Consider the following 16,086-nt stretch of genomic DNA (forward strand, 5'->3'; position numbering starts at 1 on the left):
ATTTATCCCTCTGTTCTTCCTAAATAACACACAGGCAATACACAGATAAGGGATAGATGAAAAAGTTCAGAACAAAACTTAGCATAAGCAGAATATAAGTCTCTGAGAAGAGGGGTATACTGACTGAGACAAAGTACTGTACTCTCCTTTAGCAATAAAATGAGCTAACTCTTAAGTTAGGTCCCGTATTTCTGCAGAGCTTGGCACTGTGCCAAGCCAACTCCAGAGAGTGGGAAAGGAGAGGCCTTGTGAGCAAAAATAAACAGACCCAAATGTATGCACACAGCCCAAACCCGGAGCTTGGGAGTGCTGGGCGTAAGCTGTTTTCCACTACTGCCTACAGAGGATTTCAGAAAATTTATGGCACACTGAGCTCAGACTTTACAGTAGCCAGAGGGGACTAACTCAGTGTGTATTTTAGGAATGGTTGCACTACTCAGTTTGCCTTTGCTTCCCTCTCTTCCTTGTACACACAGGCAGCCCTACCTACACAACCAGCCACTACCTTCTGTGGTGACATGGTCACTGATAGATATGTCAGCAGAAATTAAGATAATTCCACCCATCAGAGAGCAGTGTTTGAAAAACACATGCAACTACTAGAATTTTCTAGTAAGAGCACAGTAGTCATGAATATATGTAAAGAAATGTGCTATTTACTCTACAGTGAACACCCATGTAGCTGTTACCAGCAAGCTGAGGTACCCTGTACTTTACATACCAATTTCAGTTTTATTCTGTAACAGTTCTTATTCCCTGGGGACTCTCCAGTCTGCTGTAAACATCAGTGCTCCTGTGATGTTCGAGAGCATATAGTCATCAAGATCAGATGAATGGTTTTGGCCAGACTCTGATATTAACTACACTAACAGAAAATATAAGACCTAGTTATATAAACTCACTGCATTCCACAAAGAATTCGTAAAACCACCTTTAGATTCTTACTGTGTTCTTGAATTTTAAATATGTAAAAAGGCAGGTTAGGTGGTATCTACCCCACAACGAATGCATTAAAGGGAGACAGTTTTTGTTTATACCTGGATCTATTCCAATTAGAGTCTCCAGAGTCTTTATCTTCTGTGCTGCTTCTGCTGACACAATACTGAAATGCAGAGGATCTTGAGAGATGCAGTGGACCTGTGGGACTCCTCCTAAGGATCTGACATTGTCATTCTTCAGGTCGGTAATGAACATGCAGCCAGGAGAATGAGTAAAAGCTAATGGAGCACCTAAAATGAATGAAAAAGCTTCAGTTAAATGTTATTATTGCAACATAATGAATTATCAGGATGATAAAATTTTGAAAAGCTACTTCATATAACAACAGAGTCCCTGCCTGATGACACTTATAAAAATAGGTTATATTTTAAATTTACACTGCAGTAATTAATACACTTTGAGAAAGAAATATATGCCTGTACATCTGAAAATGTTTTCACTTTTAAAAAGCTCACATGGGTAGTTGAGTTTTTTCCACAATGTTCTCTTTGGTCTAAACTTGAGGCAACCTAAGAACAGAACTCTGGTGCCCTCCCAAAAGGTCTGTCATGATGGCGTTTATCTTCCCAAGTCACCATTACATGTGACAGGGCCCTGCTGCCCTGGAGATGGCTGAACACCTGCCTGCCCATGGGAAGCAGTGAATTAATTCCCTGTTTTGCTCTCTTTGAATGCATGGCTTTTGCTTTCCCTAGGAAACTGTCTTTATCTCAACCCATGCATTTTCCAGCTTTTACCCTTCCAATTTTCTCCCCTAAACCACAACCACTGTAAAGTGGCAAAGAGTCATGACAAAAGGGGACCAGTAAGCCTTAGCAAAGGAAATACGAGTAGCCTCTAAAACCCCGGAGAAAAATAAGCTACTTTATACCTGACAGCATAGTAGCTCCCTAAGCTGAAAATATTTCCTGTCTTTATACTGATTCCAGAAGTCTGGATCTAGGTAATACTTGATTTGGCAAAATTGGTACATTGTTAGGTAAATCTCAACTGGTATACTTAAACAAGCAAATCTTCACTTGGTTGGGAGGGTGAAAATAAAGATATTTCTTTACTAAGTATATATGTGCTTGGTTTGAGCTGGATCTGTTGGGACTCTATGGCTAGCAATTTAAAGCACCTGGGGAACATGGTTGTTAAGGTTTACTAGACCTCATGGAACCCTGTGAGCAGACAATTTTTTGTGACAAGCTAGCAGATTCATGTAAAGTGTGGGTACTGACGGTATGGCAGACTTTTAACTACCTAGCTGAGAAAGTAGCACAGCAAAACAAAAACTGTCAAAAATTTCCTGGAAGGCACTAATGACAACTGGTTATAATATAGAAAATGGAGAAATAAACATGAGTGAAAGTCAGTTCCAGGCAAGGGCAGGATAGACAGTCACTTTGGGCAACAGATTGGAGAGACATTTGCAATTTTTTTCTCTCTTTTCCTTACAACAAGGATGCATGAGGAAGATAAATAGGTTTGCTGAAGAATACAGGAAAGAGCAGGATTTTCAGCACGGATTTGGGACTGGAGAAAAGAGATTGTATGTAAGAAAGAAAAAGAAGTCTCTTCTCTTAAAGCTGAACATATTTAGAGCAGGTGTTGAGAGAAGTTCAGACAAACATCTGTAAGAAACCATGAAGATCCTGCAAGGAGAGAAAGACAAAGCAGATGGCCTCCCAAGGCTCTCCCAATTATACTGCCTACGATTGTTAAGCTTCTTTTTCAGTAAGAATGAAAATACAGTATTTCATTCCACTCTAGTGACTTAGAGAAGTATATAATACTGTTACTATGGTTTTGTTGCATTTTCTTGCTCTTTGTGCTCATGCCTCCATAAATCACTGCACACAGTGCAGAAACACTCTGTGCAGAGGAGAAAGTTTCATTTATGTAAAGTGTGTCACATTTACTTAATTTTGGAAAAAACTAAAAGCTCAACATTCTCCATGAGATACTTAAGAACTCTTTTCCATGTCAATCAATTTGCTAGCTCTTGACAACATTTTGGAATGATTTTTGGCTTCTCTTTAATTTTTTCTCTTTTTTTTTTCTTTTTCCTTTGCTATTGCTTTAATGTAGTACAAAATAATATTTCAAAAGAAAGAAGCTTAAAAATGAATGCCTTTAAACCTCTTGTTTTTTACAATGCTTAAAAAGATGTTTTGATGTTGCCAGAGCTGTAGATTTAAACCTTTAAAATACTCACTCAAAAGTGGTGAAATTTCAGCAGGAATTTTCTTTAAAGTAGAGCTGTATTTCACAACAAAAACTGTCCTGCCAAAGTCTTTTTTGTTGTTTGGTTGGGGTGTTTTTTATCTTACCCTAAAATCAAGCCTGCTAATCGGCCAACTCATCCAGTCTGCTTTTAAAAAAGCAAAATAAAAAAGAGAGAGAGAAAAGAGACTGAAAGATAATTTTAAAAAAGTCTCCAAGCAGCACATACTGCAGTTGATAATTGCTTCTACTCCTGTTACTCCACAGGCCCAAAACACTGGAATATCATCAGGGTGAAGGTGAACTGGATCTCCATAATCTGGTTTAGAAAGATCTTGTATTCCCAGCAGACCTGGAATTGATCAAAAATTAAATCATGAGTGATTCTAATTAAGCAGTAATACTGCAAAGCTGGGGGGTGGACCCCAAACATCATTCAATGACACTGACTTGAGTGCAAGAGTGTCAAGTCTGCCTAAAGTGGAACATTTAGTTTGCCTTTGAGAGCATATTCTCAGAGCCTGAGCTGACTTGATTTCCCTTTTTGTACTTGACAACACCAATAAAAATGTATTTACCTTATTTCTGCAACAAAATACAAGCTAGACATTTATGCTGAGCTTCCAAGATAATATAAATCCTCTGGATAAACAGAAGAATTATATTCGTAGCACTGGCAAACAAGAATGAATGATTGCAATGCAAAATGAGTTCTTTCTAGAACACATTTTCTACTGCTTTAACTTCCTACATTCTTTAGCTAGAAAAATGATCAATCTCTCTTTTCCTCTCTGCCTTAGATAAATACATCTCACTCTTAGCTGCCTTTCACTAAATTGTCTTTTATTTTATTCTAACACCTACTTGTAATAATCTGGGTCATTCTAAGCACTCACTATCCTCCCTTGGTTTTAAATTCTTCAGGTGTTTAAATGTACCACTATCTTTTCTGGAATTAATTTATGTAATTTGTATATATAATAATTTACTCTTTAGTAATGACTTATTACTAGTTTCTCAGACTTAAGTACTCAGATATGTTACTCAAATGCATTACTGGAGTGTTGTGTTAACCAAAGACATCTCCTTCCATGCCCTTTCCACGTATGCAGCCCATGACTACCAAACTTCTGACAGCAGGGGGGAATTATTCCTATATATCTTCATATTACAGGTGTTTGTTTGGTTTTGCTCTTATCCACACAGCCTCCTGTCTTATTTTTTTTCCAGTTTTGTTCAAGCTAGATTTTTAAAAAAATGTTGTCATAGTTCTATTCATTCTGTCTTAAGTGTTATGCTCATTGTATGCCATCTCAGTATTTTTAAAAATAATGCAGTATTTACTTTCACATTCAACCACTAAGACACAACGCATCCACACATACTTTTCCCCATGCTGTCAGTCATTGCCACCCTGTCACTGGAATCTCTGACAGCAAGAAAGTATTCACATATAAATGAAACTGCATACATTTCAGAAAAATGTGATTACACATTTTTACCAAAACCACCCCTGACATATAACTTACCTACATCCAACAACTATCTTTTATCTAAGAAATCCGTGTGTTCAGCTTACTCAACACCTTGTTTTTTCTTTTTTTTTTTTTCCTTCTTTCTTTTTCCTTTTATATTCAGGTTTGTGACCATCAGAAAGGATTAAAACATAATAGATGTAGTGGTACAGGTATTTCAGTCCTACCACTTCCCATGCTTTCCCCCTTCACTTTTATCCATAGTCAGGTGTATGAAGAGTGAAAAATGAAAAGCACTGACCAGGGTCACCTATGTGAATTGGTGCTCCATGGGCTTCTTTTAATTCACACGTTGCTAGCACAGCTGCTTCCAACTTGCTTTCAGGAATAGGTCTCATTGTGACTACTAAGTTGCAGTGAAACATAGAAACGCTGTAGCAAGGCACAGATGTCTGGCAGTTCAAAAGAATCCAGTGTTAGCAGGAATATGGAATACTACTTCTAAAATATTAGAATAAATGAATTTAAATCTTTGTGCTGTACTTGAGTTTAGAAAGGCATTCTAACATTCATTTTGAATCCTTTTGAAAAAAATTCTTAGGATCCCGTATTTTTTTCCTTTAAGAGTCCATCATTTAGCTTCATCATATAGATCACTAAAATTTTCAACATCATGCATTTCTTGTTTCTGTGCACCCAACAAGGTGAGCTCAGTATATGTTGAATATTATCAGAAAACAATGGTGTGTTCCCTCTACAGAAAGTGAAAAAGCTAATAGAAGATTATTGCACAGCTGCAAATCTTCTTGGACTGAATCTACCCTCTGTACTTGAACACAGTGCCCTGTAACACGCCTGGGTGAGCCGCTGCTGATGGCAGTACCCACTTGCACAGAAGCAGCATGCCAGTTCCATACATACAAAATCTTTCATGCCTCTACAAAGGCTCTGGAATTCATAATCCTCACCAACTGGGAGGCTGAAGCACCTTTTCTATTTAGAAATTTCTATTTAGCAGGTCAGCTTTTTATAAAAAGAAAGTCTGGTATCTGAGTTACAGTTGAACATAAACAAGACACGCAGAGAGCTAGAGCTGTCTAGAAAATGTTCATTTAAAGCCTTTATAATGATAATAATAATAATAACGCCCGTCACTGAAGAAACAAACTGTGCAGTTCTTCACAGCATTAATGTGCTATAAACTATAAAATTTTTCCTAATTCTGAAATGCTAGAGGCAGATACATAGTTCTACTTTTTCTTTAGGCTTGGTAGAAGGACTCACATATGAGATACGTTTGCACCTTCATTTTGACCAGGAGCATAGCACAGATTGTGTAAGAGTAACACTGAAAACAACAATAGCCTTCCTCTAGTAGCACAACATCTGAACTAAAGGAAAAAGGTATGCAAATACGTACTTTAATGTTCTTAGTATTAAGGGGTTTGCTTACTGGAGCCAGAATTACACTAAGACTTCTGTTAACATTAAAATCTACACCATAAACTTTCTGAGCTCAGTCATAATTTTCAGTGCTATGGTAGACACCCCCAAGTCTTTGGGAACATCTTCTGTCCCAGAGGCCTGGTTTTGCAGCAAATGTGCAGTTTAAAGGCTCTACTGTCACAGGAAAAATCCAAAATGTGGCTGTCACGCAGAAGAAACTGCTATGGTCATGGTTTATAAAAGGAATATTCCAACTGCAAGCAGGAGCTGGTATGGAGAGCAGGACACACGTAAAGGCATGGTCAGAATAGTGCCTGGATCACTGGGTGACACTGAGAGGGCAAACCAGAAAGAATCCAAATGAAATGGCTGCCACAGGAAATGGGGAAAGCTTTGTCACGAAAAATGAATAAAAAAAGAAGACTGGCCTTGCACTGAAATGAGGCTGGGAATATTTTACTCTGGACTTTCATGCTCTCAGCACTAGCACATGCCTTAAGTTACTCTGTAGGTAGAGAAAAACAGTTCTGATTTGAATAATAGGTGTATACACCTAATGTGAATACAGGCAAAACTCACAGGCAAAATTACAATAAAGACTATGTGTGTGCATATACTTACTTTGTACATGCTTACATTACATTTTTGCTCAACGTTTCTTATAGGAATGCCAGCTTTTTGGACTGCTTTTTCAAAAGAGAAGCTGCAGCCTAAATAAAAAGTCACCATGTCCTTGAGTTGTTCAGAATACTCCTTAAGGCTTTTCAGTGATCCAGTACAAGCTCCATGCTCATATTTTCTGTACTGTAGGCAGTCAGTTCTAGTGAAATAAGAAGTTATCACAGCTTTATCACATTTTTTGAAAACAAGGTGCATTGGTTGAATTGACATAAACCCAGTGTGAAACCACAAGATACAGCCACTTTTTTTCTGAGTAATAACAAAACAAACACAGGCAAAACCCCCAGAACACCTTATTCTGCACAAAACCAAGCTGGCCAACACAGCATTTTTTCAGTTTTATAGGTAAAGGCCCCTTATGTGTATCTAGCCTCTGGCTTTCAAAAAATCGGAAGCCGGTTTAAGCCACGTTTTTAGTGTTTACTACAGGAGTACATCTTTCTAATTTCAGAGACTCTGCAAGTATCATGCAGACATCATGGCCATGTTTCTAGTAAAGAAAAGAAATATAAAACACTAATACTGAATTCTGCAGGCTCAGACTGCAAAATATTTTAAAATTACACAAGATTTTGCCCTTGGATTAGAGAAATACTTGTAATAGTGACAATTATCATAACATGTTTCTCAAGAACAAGATGATCAGGCTGTTATATACATGGTTTTCACACAGAGGTGTAATTCCAAGAAAAGAACCTTGTTCAAAATGTTCAACAGTGTAAGCAGGCTGTTTCCTGAAACCCTCCTAATCACCACCAGCATTCACTGCAGAATATTGACCAGCAGAAATGGTCTGTAGTTACCTGATATCAGAATCATTACTCAGGGAAGGACATTTCCAATCACCTGGTTGACTTCTGTGCAGCAGTGGCAAGGGTCCATCGTTTGCATAGCAGAATTTCTCAAAGTCATCAGCCAGGGACTTGTGCAAAATCACAACATTGGCCTGTTTATAGCCTTAAATTGTGGAAGGTAGTAATGACTGGTTATTAATTCAGCTTTTTGTTTGTGAAACAGTAACTTTTCTGTATAAATTTCTTTGGATGGTCCAAAGGAAATTTTTGATTCAGAACTCTGTAATTAGATTAAACCTCCTGAAGTGTCTTAAAAATCATAGCTGGGCCCACTCTACCTGTGAAGTCATTCATGGCTAAAACAGTTGGCAGACATGGGTAGTAGCAGAATATGAAGACACCATAATTATTAAACATTTCTGTGAATTTATATATAAACATAATTTCTTGTCTAACCTGGGAAATTAGTGTTCTGTAGGAAAATACTTTATTTGCAAATGTTAACCCAGAGCCAAAGAAAGGCTATCGCATACCACACTTTCACATTTATTTTTCACAACACCAAGATATAAATTCCTGGTATCTTGTTGTTCGTAGAACATTCTTTAAAATTTCTTGGCTAGGGAATTTTAATGTGGGCTGCAATTAAACAGATACGATTAGAGGTCAGGAATAAACTCTTGACTGTTCACTGAATCTCAGTAATTTCCACTATTTCTAATTTAAAAAAAACCACCTAAAATACACAGAACAGCTACACAATTTAAAAAAAACCACCTAAAATACACAGAACTGCTACACTTTCTTCACTTGGAAACAGCTTTGATTTAAAAGGTTGTTGACTACTACCATGAAATAGCTTCTAAAGACATTGATATTTTTGGAATGAGTACCACTGAAGAAAGGTCCCATTCATTTATTTAGCATTTATTTTCTTAACAGTAGTAGTTAATACCAATGCCATTTAAATTTTCCTGCATGGAAATATCAGCTGTTCAAATAAGGAGGGGAAATTTGGAGTACAACTGGTCTGGGGTGTATAAACCCAGCAATTAACAGTCCTTAAATTCTGTACTGATACTCTCTTGAAGAGTTATTACTGTCTGATATCAGGCAGGCGAGTAGGAGGCTGCACAGAAGCACTCACTTTCTTAAATACTGCAGTAGTCTGTCATCAAAGAGGCAATAATTTAGTTGAAATCAATAAGCTTCCTTCAAAGGCTGTAGAAACTGAGCCAAATCTTACTCTTGACCAAAGCTAACAAAGAAATCCAAAGATAGAATTCTATTCCTGATGGAAAAATACAAAGCAAAGGCTGAGGTAAGCATGTATTTGCATACTGAATTTGTCCACAAACTGCTCTCTTGGGAGCAGTCAGCACAAAAATTCATTTTATTACTAGCAAAAGTTACTAAATACAGAAAGAGATTCTTGCTAAATACAGACAAATATTTTTGCTGAATAAACATACTACATTTAGCACTGAATAAAACGCTACATTCAGTTACCCCTCAACTTCATTCCCTGCCATCCATGAGAAATCCACAGGCACTTGCTGCTTTGCTGGTTATATTAATGACTTCTTAAAATTATGGGTTTAGTCAGGGCATTCAATTGACAACACCAATTTTCACATACTAGTTACAGATGACAGACTGAATCTGCAGGCAAATATCCTCCTGATAGCTATCCTTACTTTTTGTACAAATGAAATCCATACCTCCTGATGTATTCACTTGCATTATGGAGTCATTATTATGAATATATTCACAAGCAATGGTAGTGGGGCTGGATGTGCTGACTAACCCAGGCATTAATTCAACACACTCATGTCCCAGTTCAGAGAAGTTTAGAAAGAGCTTTTAATTTCTTTGGTGAATGACAATGAGGACAGTAAGAAAGAATTGGATAACAACAACATAAGACAGTTGGTTACAATGGTTCTTTTTGTATAACGAAGCTGTTAATGAACTTGTTTTGTATGTCAATAATACTTCTAAAAATGTTAGAACTAATACATTTGAAACTACTGCAGCAACAAATTCATTAAAAAATTCAGTTGGGGCAAACTGCATATTATTAACATTATAAAATGTCTTCCATTAGTATTTTCAATTTAGGAACTGATAGAAAAGAAAACCACAATTTCAAGACTCACTATGGTTCTACAAAATGACCTTTAACGTTTTTTATTGTAGTGCTACTACTGTGCACACAGCTTTGTTGATCAGCTATTTGCCATGGTATTTTTGTTTCTATTACTTTTTGAAGTTGATCAGAACAACGACAGGTTTCTCTGCTTCTGTAGAAGTCCAGCTATGACAGGCAAGACAGAAATTAATCTTCCAGAATGCATTCAGTTATCTGAGTATAAAACTAATTTTTCCCTCCCCCCTTATAATTCCCAGTATAGCTGAGCCAGAAATCTTCGCTTTATGCAACAAATGAAGCAGAAAACCGCTTCTGTAACTATATATCTCTAATTCTTCCCCAAAGCATATTTGATGTGCTAAGTTAAGCAAGGTCTCTGTGAAGAACATAGCAGGTCATCTTACAAATGCGATAATAACATGCAAGCAAAGCCAGATTTGCTTAAAGATTTTTCAAATATTTTCTGCATCCATCATTTCTCAGTGACAATTGGAAGCAGAGGGATGCACTGCTAACATTGAAAGCAAAGTCCATGTACATTACTCAGGTAGGATGGTGCATTTTCTCTGCTATATCTTTATGATTTAAAAAACAGTTGGGTGCTTACAAGGTGGTTTCAAAAACTCCCGAGAACATAACATATTTTTCTGTTTTACTTTAGTGCTTTTGATATTTCTTCAATGCTTCACAAACAAAAAACCACATAGTTATGAATCTAAAATGGAATCACTTTGCACAGAGAGCTGTTAGGCTTACTTACCTTCCGCCATTCCAGAAGTGTTACTAATAGTCAGTCTGTTGCATCGAATTATTCTTCTTAGCACATGGGGAAGGAGAGATTTCAAGCCTCCTGTCAAAAGCATCTCCTCATCCTTAACAGAAAGATAATTATAAATTCAAACGCAAAGCACTTTTTCTTTTTTTTTCACATTTTAAATTCTGATTTTCTGGAGAACGTAGCTTATGTTTCCTCCTTGTGTTCCACCAAAGTTATTATCACTGGGAAATTCTAAGCTGTAACTCAAAAGGGAGATCAAAGTCAAAGGGTTATTTCACTGACATTCTATAACTATATGCAAACCGAATCTTTCAATAGATTAGCTGGAGACATGCACTTTAACCTTTGGGATAAAATGCAAAATTTTGCTGCCCTATAATGTAAGAAACATTTCTTTCCTCCCTGATATATATTAATTTTCTAGAATATTCCATTTTCCAGAAGTCATTGTAACTTTAAAATTGCAAAAGCACAAATGGATTAACCTACCAAGCTATAATATGTAATATTACTTTTCTGATCAAAATACTTTTAGACACTTAGCAAGGCAACCTTGTGGTAAAGAGAGAACTATATTCAGAAAATGTCACTGTAATACATTTCACATGTATTATGGTTTTCAAATACTAATTATGCAGAAGTGAATACTCCTGTGGCTATTCTTCCACTGGGAAAGCAAACAGAGATGTTTAAGTCACTTGTCATACAATCTGCAGTAGGTACAGAAATAAGTTTCCTAATTACAATCAATATCTGTCTCTTTTTACTTCTTTTGAAGATTTAAAATGTCATTTTTCTGCAATCCAGACAAAGTTCACACATAGTTTTTCTCTCAACCTGAACTACTAATAACTAAAAAGGGTTTATTATATCACTATCAGGAAAAAGTAAGAGTTAAGCCAGACTAAAATAATAACCTGGCTGCATATGATTTTAACCTTGCTCATTTTTAGGTAAAGAAACTGAACTATCCTCTGGGTAATCAAATTACCAACCTCCAAGTTTTTCTTTAATTCAGAAGAAGCCATTCTTGATGTCATTCATATGAAGTAATAAATATGAGGGAAGCTGTGCTGCTCTTTTTAAAAGATGCTACTAAATTAATGTATAATGAGATGTTACAACCTTCTAGCAAAAGTTAACTTTTCTGTTAAAGGTCCATAGTTTTTGTGCTATAACTATGATAGTACAAAGTTTGTGAGTACACTCTCACAACTGGAGACTGGCGTGGAATAGTGTGAAAATTTATACCTCTGAGCAAGTATTCCACAATTAACTCGAAGAGCAAGTTTTGACTAAAATCATACTTTTATCTTAGTCTGTCCAATATGTTTCCCAGAGTTTGCAGAGTTTTGAAAGGTTAAGTTAGATGCACTGAAATTTAGAGTAAACTTTGCATCTATCTTAATTCTGAAATCTTTATACAACATTGTCAGCCAAAAAAAGGTCCTTTTTCTGAACTCCAACTAACTACTTTCTAGCTCTTTTTTGCTGCTTTTACATTATCACTCTGCAGGCTGTACAAAAATAGTCTTCATTACAAAATCATGAACAATTCCAAACACACACTTTAAAGATAACAAGAAGTTGGATATAGAGATATCGCTGAGCACTAATTCAGGCCTATAAGTATAAATTTAAGATACACTATTCTTAGAGTAAAGAGAATTTCTAACACCATTCTGGAATGATTCATTCAAGAGATTTCAAACTAAATACAATGATCCTAATAAAACATTCCAGATGTGTTCATTAGATTCTTTCAGATAATTTTTCTTTATTTCTGAGCATCTTTAAAACCATCTAAATCGTCTGTAGGATTGATGGCCTGCTACTGATGAACTCCTAGTTTACTTGGACTTGAAAGACAGTCTGAGTTCAGAAAACTAGTTTGGAACAAAAGCTGTCTTTAACTCGGTATTTTGTCACAAATACCCTGTTCTGATGTTGGGAAAGCCTGACTGTCCTCTCACAAAGTGTGTGCCCAGCAGCAGAAATGAAAGTACCTATGAGGTTTTATCAGCAAACATTTAGGCCCCTAAAAGTTTTTGGTTCATATGACAGCAAGTGGCTAACAAGCTACAGGACTATGAATACCAGTAATGCTGAAATGTCAGCTGTAGATACCACACAGAAGCACCTGGGCCTGCTGCTCCTACTTGTGAATAAATATATAGTGTTGATGTCTGGTTAGAAAGTGAATAATTTAAACTTTGTATAAGAGCAATAAGACAAAACTCACCTTCCTGTGGTGATTTTATATAATAACAGGGAAAATTCAAGAGGATTAACATTCTGAGTTATAACTTCAGATCACTGTATTTGCTGGACAATATCAGTAATAGAAGATGCTATTATTTTTGTTGATTAATTACTAAATTTGGATATACAATAAAAACAGTGAGATGCTCACAGTAAAACCCAGCTTTTGCTATATGACTTGCCCACGAATGGCTGGAAATGCAGTATGCTATTTCTCTAAGCTAGGAGGCATAGTCAGGTTTAGATTCCCCAACCACCTCTAGAACTTCCTGAAAAATCCTTGGAGCTATCATGACCATGGCATGTTTGGAATGACTGGGGAGAAGCACAGAGATAATTAGGATCTTAAAGCATCTTTTCCATTTTGTCCCATCAGAATGCCTTATGAAGTGTACAGACTGACTTCATGGGGGCCTCAAGCAGCACTCCAAGTAAACAGTCTGAGACAGTGGTTAATCAGTTAGCAGGATCTGTGCCTTGGCAGAGGTTTCTTAATTGCTTTCACTTTGTTCTGAGATAGTTTCAGATAATCATAGTATCAGTTACCTCGTGGGGGTATGTTGGATCATGACACAAATAAAGACAACATGCAGGGTGTTAAAAAGGGCTTAAGAGAAGAGGGTGACAGAGCTTTCAAGATGGCTGTTGTGCCTGAAGGCATCCTGTGTGCTGTGCCCCCAAAGAGACTCTAAGATCTGGCTTTCCAGTGTGTTGTCTTTAATGGAATGAACATCTAAAGCAGACCAGATAGAATCCTGTGTAAATGGCATTTGAAAATCAGGTCATTGACTGGCTTCATGACAAATTACATACTTAAAGCACCCAGTCTGAAAAAAGACCTTTTTCTAAGTCATGCTGCTCACATCAGACTCCCTGACTTCCAACACCAACAACCAATATAGTAAAGCTTCATAGCACTGAAGCATCAAGTTTGCTCTTGATGAACACTTTCTTAAACATTTGGTTCCACATTAGAAGCACAATAAACACTTTTCTTTTTAGAGTTTTCATGAAGATTCAATATATTTCAATTATATCTTGAGTTTTACACACTGAACTTAAATGAATAAGTATTAAAGTACATTGCTGTCTGAGACATTAAGATGGCACTTACCCACTACTGATTTGTGGGCACTACCATATCCTGGCCTGCACTTCCAGATCTTGACAAGGATGATGAAACTTCAAAGCTGGAAAGAGATGAAAATGATGTAAGGAGCTATGTGATCAGGTGGTGATGAGAGGATAGCTCATGCAAGATCAGTAGTTCAGAATAATGAATCAATTTGTCAGAAACAATATTGTATTGAAATGACATTATATTATAAAGATATAGATAAATATTCAAGAAAAAAACTCTTCTTTGCATCAAAGTGGCAGTCAAAGTACAGTTTGGTAAAAGTTCTAAACGGATCTGGTTTTAATAAGTAACATAAAATTGTGAGTTGACATCTTCATTCAGTAAATATTTGTGCAGCACCACTTCAGTAGAGTTAAGCAGATACACACTATCTGATTAATTTGGCCCAGGTGATTTTCAAAATATCTCATCGCCCAGACAATAACAATTTTCAAGAAAGCCAGATTTGGAGGGCAAATATTTTTTTATTTGAAATTGTGATCCCTGGTTGCCATATGAAGTTTTAAGTCATTAACCATTTCTACATGCTGTTCTCAGAGCACTAGTTGAACACGGCTGGCTGAGTGGAAAGATGTGCTGAACTTTGCTGAGGTGACTGGAACAGAACTTGTTCTAAGCCTCATTTTCATAACTGATTGTAAAGAATATGCTCTACTTCTCCCAAACTCCACAATGCATGCAAGGAAAAAGGCATGTTGAGAGGAAGACATGAAGCAAGAAAAATGTAGTTCCAGACAAGATTTAATAAAGAGATTGCCCTGAGTTTCAGGTGACTTACATGATGGACAGAGTAGCCTCTTTGCATCTCCCAGGCTATTCCTTATTTTCTTCCTCTTTGTCTACAGTGCGCCTCTATCTCTGCATCTTTTGCTCCCTGAGCTCAGACCCCCATCTCCATAACTCCAAGCTAGGCTGACCTTTGTAGTACTTGCTTCCTTGGTTTATCTGACTGCATCCACTGGCAATATGGGAGTTCGGATGCCTTGTCTCCTCTCACTAGCTCTTTTAAATTTATATACTTGCTGTGTCTCTCAGTTGTACCTTAACCTCTCAACTTTTAATCTTAAATGAGCTTTTCCTCTTCCCAGTGTGAGACAAAATAGTCTAACATCAGAAATCATAATACACAGTAAATTCACAAATGTTTGCCCAGACTTGTAAGATTTAGACTCCTCTGACCCTATTATACTCATATGTGTATATGTATCTGTATCTATATATACACCTTTTAATGTTACAGACAGGCTTGGCTTAAGCATAGTTTTTCTAATTATTTCCTTCTTAATTTTTGACAGTGGAACCACCAACCAGCCCTACAAAATTATATATCTTACAAGATACAGTTTATAAAACAGTTTTACAATCTGCAGAACATAAGCTCTTTACAGAAAAAGAAGGAAGAGCAGTAAGTGAAACATTTTATATTACCTTAGAGCTTTCAAAATGAAGAAGTGAACCTGTAAATTTTGCAGGTATTTAAATACGAGCATAGATTCTTTACAGGCCCACATTGTAAATTATTAATTACCCAAGAAAATGGAAAAATGTCATTTAAGTGTCAGAAAGATTACACTTTGAGATGCAGTGGGTGGGTCCATACTGCTGTGCTAAACCACACCAGATAAAAACGAATCAAGAAATTATGTAATAACACAAAGGATTAAAACATTCTTCAGAAGTGTCAGTGTGACTACTTTGCTTTCACACATATCAAGTAAATTAATGACATAGAAGTAAAAACCAGCATTTATGTGGTTTCAAAAATGGAACACATGAGAATACACAACCTGTAAAAAGTATGGGTGGTAAAGGTAATAAAAAGATCTGAACACTGCAAAGCAGTTAACACCAGATTCTGATGTTACATATTACAGGTCTGTTTCTCCAGTGGCACTCATAGACTAATTATGGTTTAATGCAGTGTAATCTAGAGACTTGCTTGCAAGGAGCCCAAAGACTCTTATGAAATACAGCCTTGCACAGTTTATATCACTTTTGTCCTATTTTCAGTTTAAAGTTTGATAAGAAGAATGGGTGGTGGCATTTACGGGATCATGAGCCAAAGAAGTGCAAGGGTCACTACTTAAAACTGCTGGGCAGGTTTTTTTAGATATTGTCACGCAGATACCTTACCCAAAGCTACTGCTGCA

At 36.6% G+C, this 16,086-nt stretch overlaps 1 protein-coding gene across 16 annotated transcripts in view; it reads right to left on the minus strand.

Moving 5' to 3' along the window:
* DGLUCY (D-glutamate cyclase) overlaps positions 1 to 16,086 on the minus strand; it is a 48,995-nt gene that overhangs the window by 15,523 nt on the left and 17,386 nt on the right. For 14 of the 16 annotated variants that reach the window (XR_004240681.1, XM_032111485.1, XM_032111488.1 and 11 more), the window contains 7 exons: positions 13,910 to 13,985; positions 10,516 to 10,627; positions 7,613 to 7,766; positions 6,750 to 6,948; positions 4,984 to 5,134; positions 3,437 to 3,559; positions 1,038 to 1,229 (listed from right to left, as the gene is read on the minus strand). Coding sequence is in view for 15 of the 16 variants with exons in the window: in XM_032111485.1 (XP_031967376.1) it covers positions 1,038 to 1,229; positions 3,437 to 3,559; positions 4,984 to 5,134; positions 6,750 to 6,948; positions 7,613 to 7,766; positions 10,516 to 10,618 (922 nt within the window). In the remaining variant the exon portion in view is untranslated. Of the gene's footprint in view, positions 1 to 1,037; positions 1,230 to 3,436; positions 3,560 to 4,983; positions 5,135 to 6,749; positions 6,949 to 7,612; positions 7,767 to 10,515; positions 10,628 to 13,909; positions 13,986 to 16,086 lie in introns of those variants that run through there. The other 2 variants (XM_032111486.1, XM_032111490.1) reach the window with 2 other exon arrangements.

The sequence above is a fragment of the Corvus moneduloides genome, chromosome 6 (assembly GCF_009650955.1).
Source record: "Corvus moneduloides isolate bCorMon1 chromosome 6, bCorMon1.pri, whole genome shotgun sequence".
In the NCBI taxonomy this organism is placed as follows: domain Eukaryota; kingdom Metazoa; phylum Chordata; class Aves; order Passeriformes; family Corvidae; genus Corvus; species Corvus moneduloides.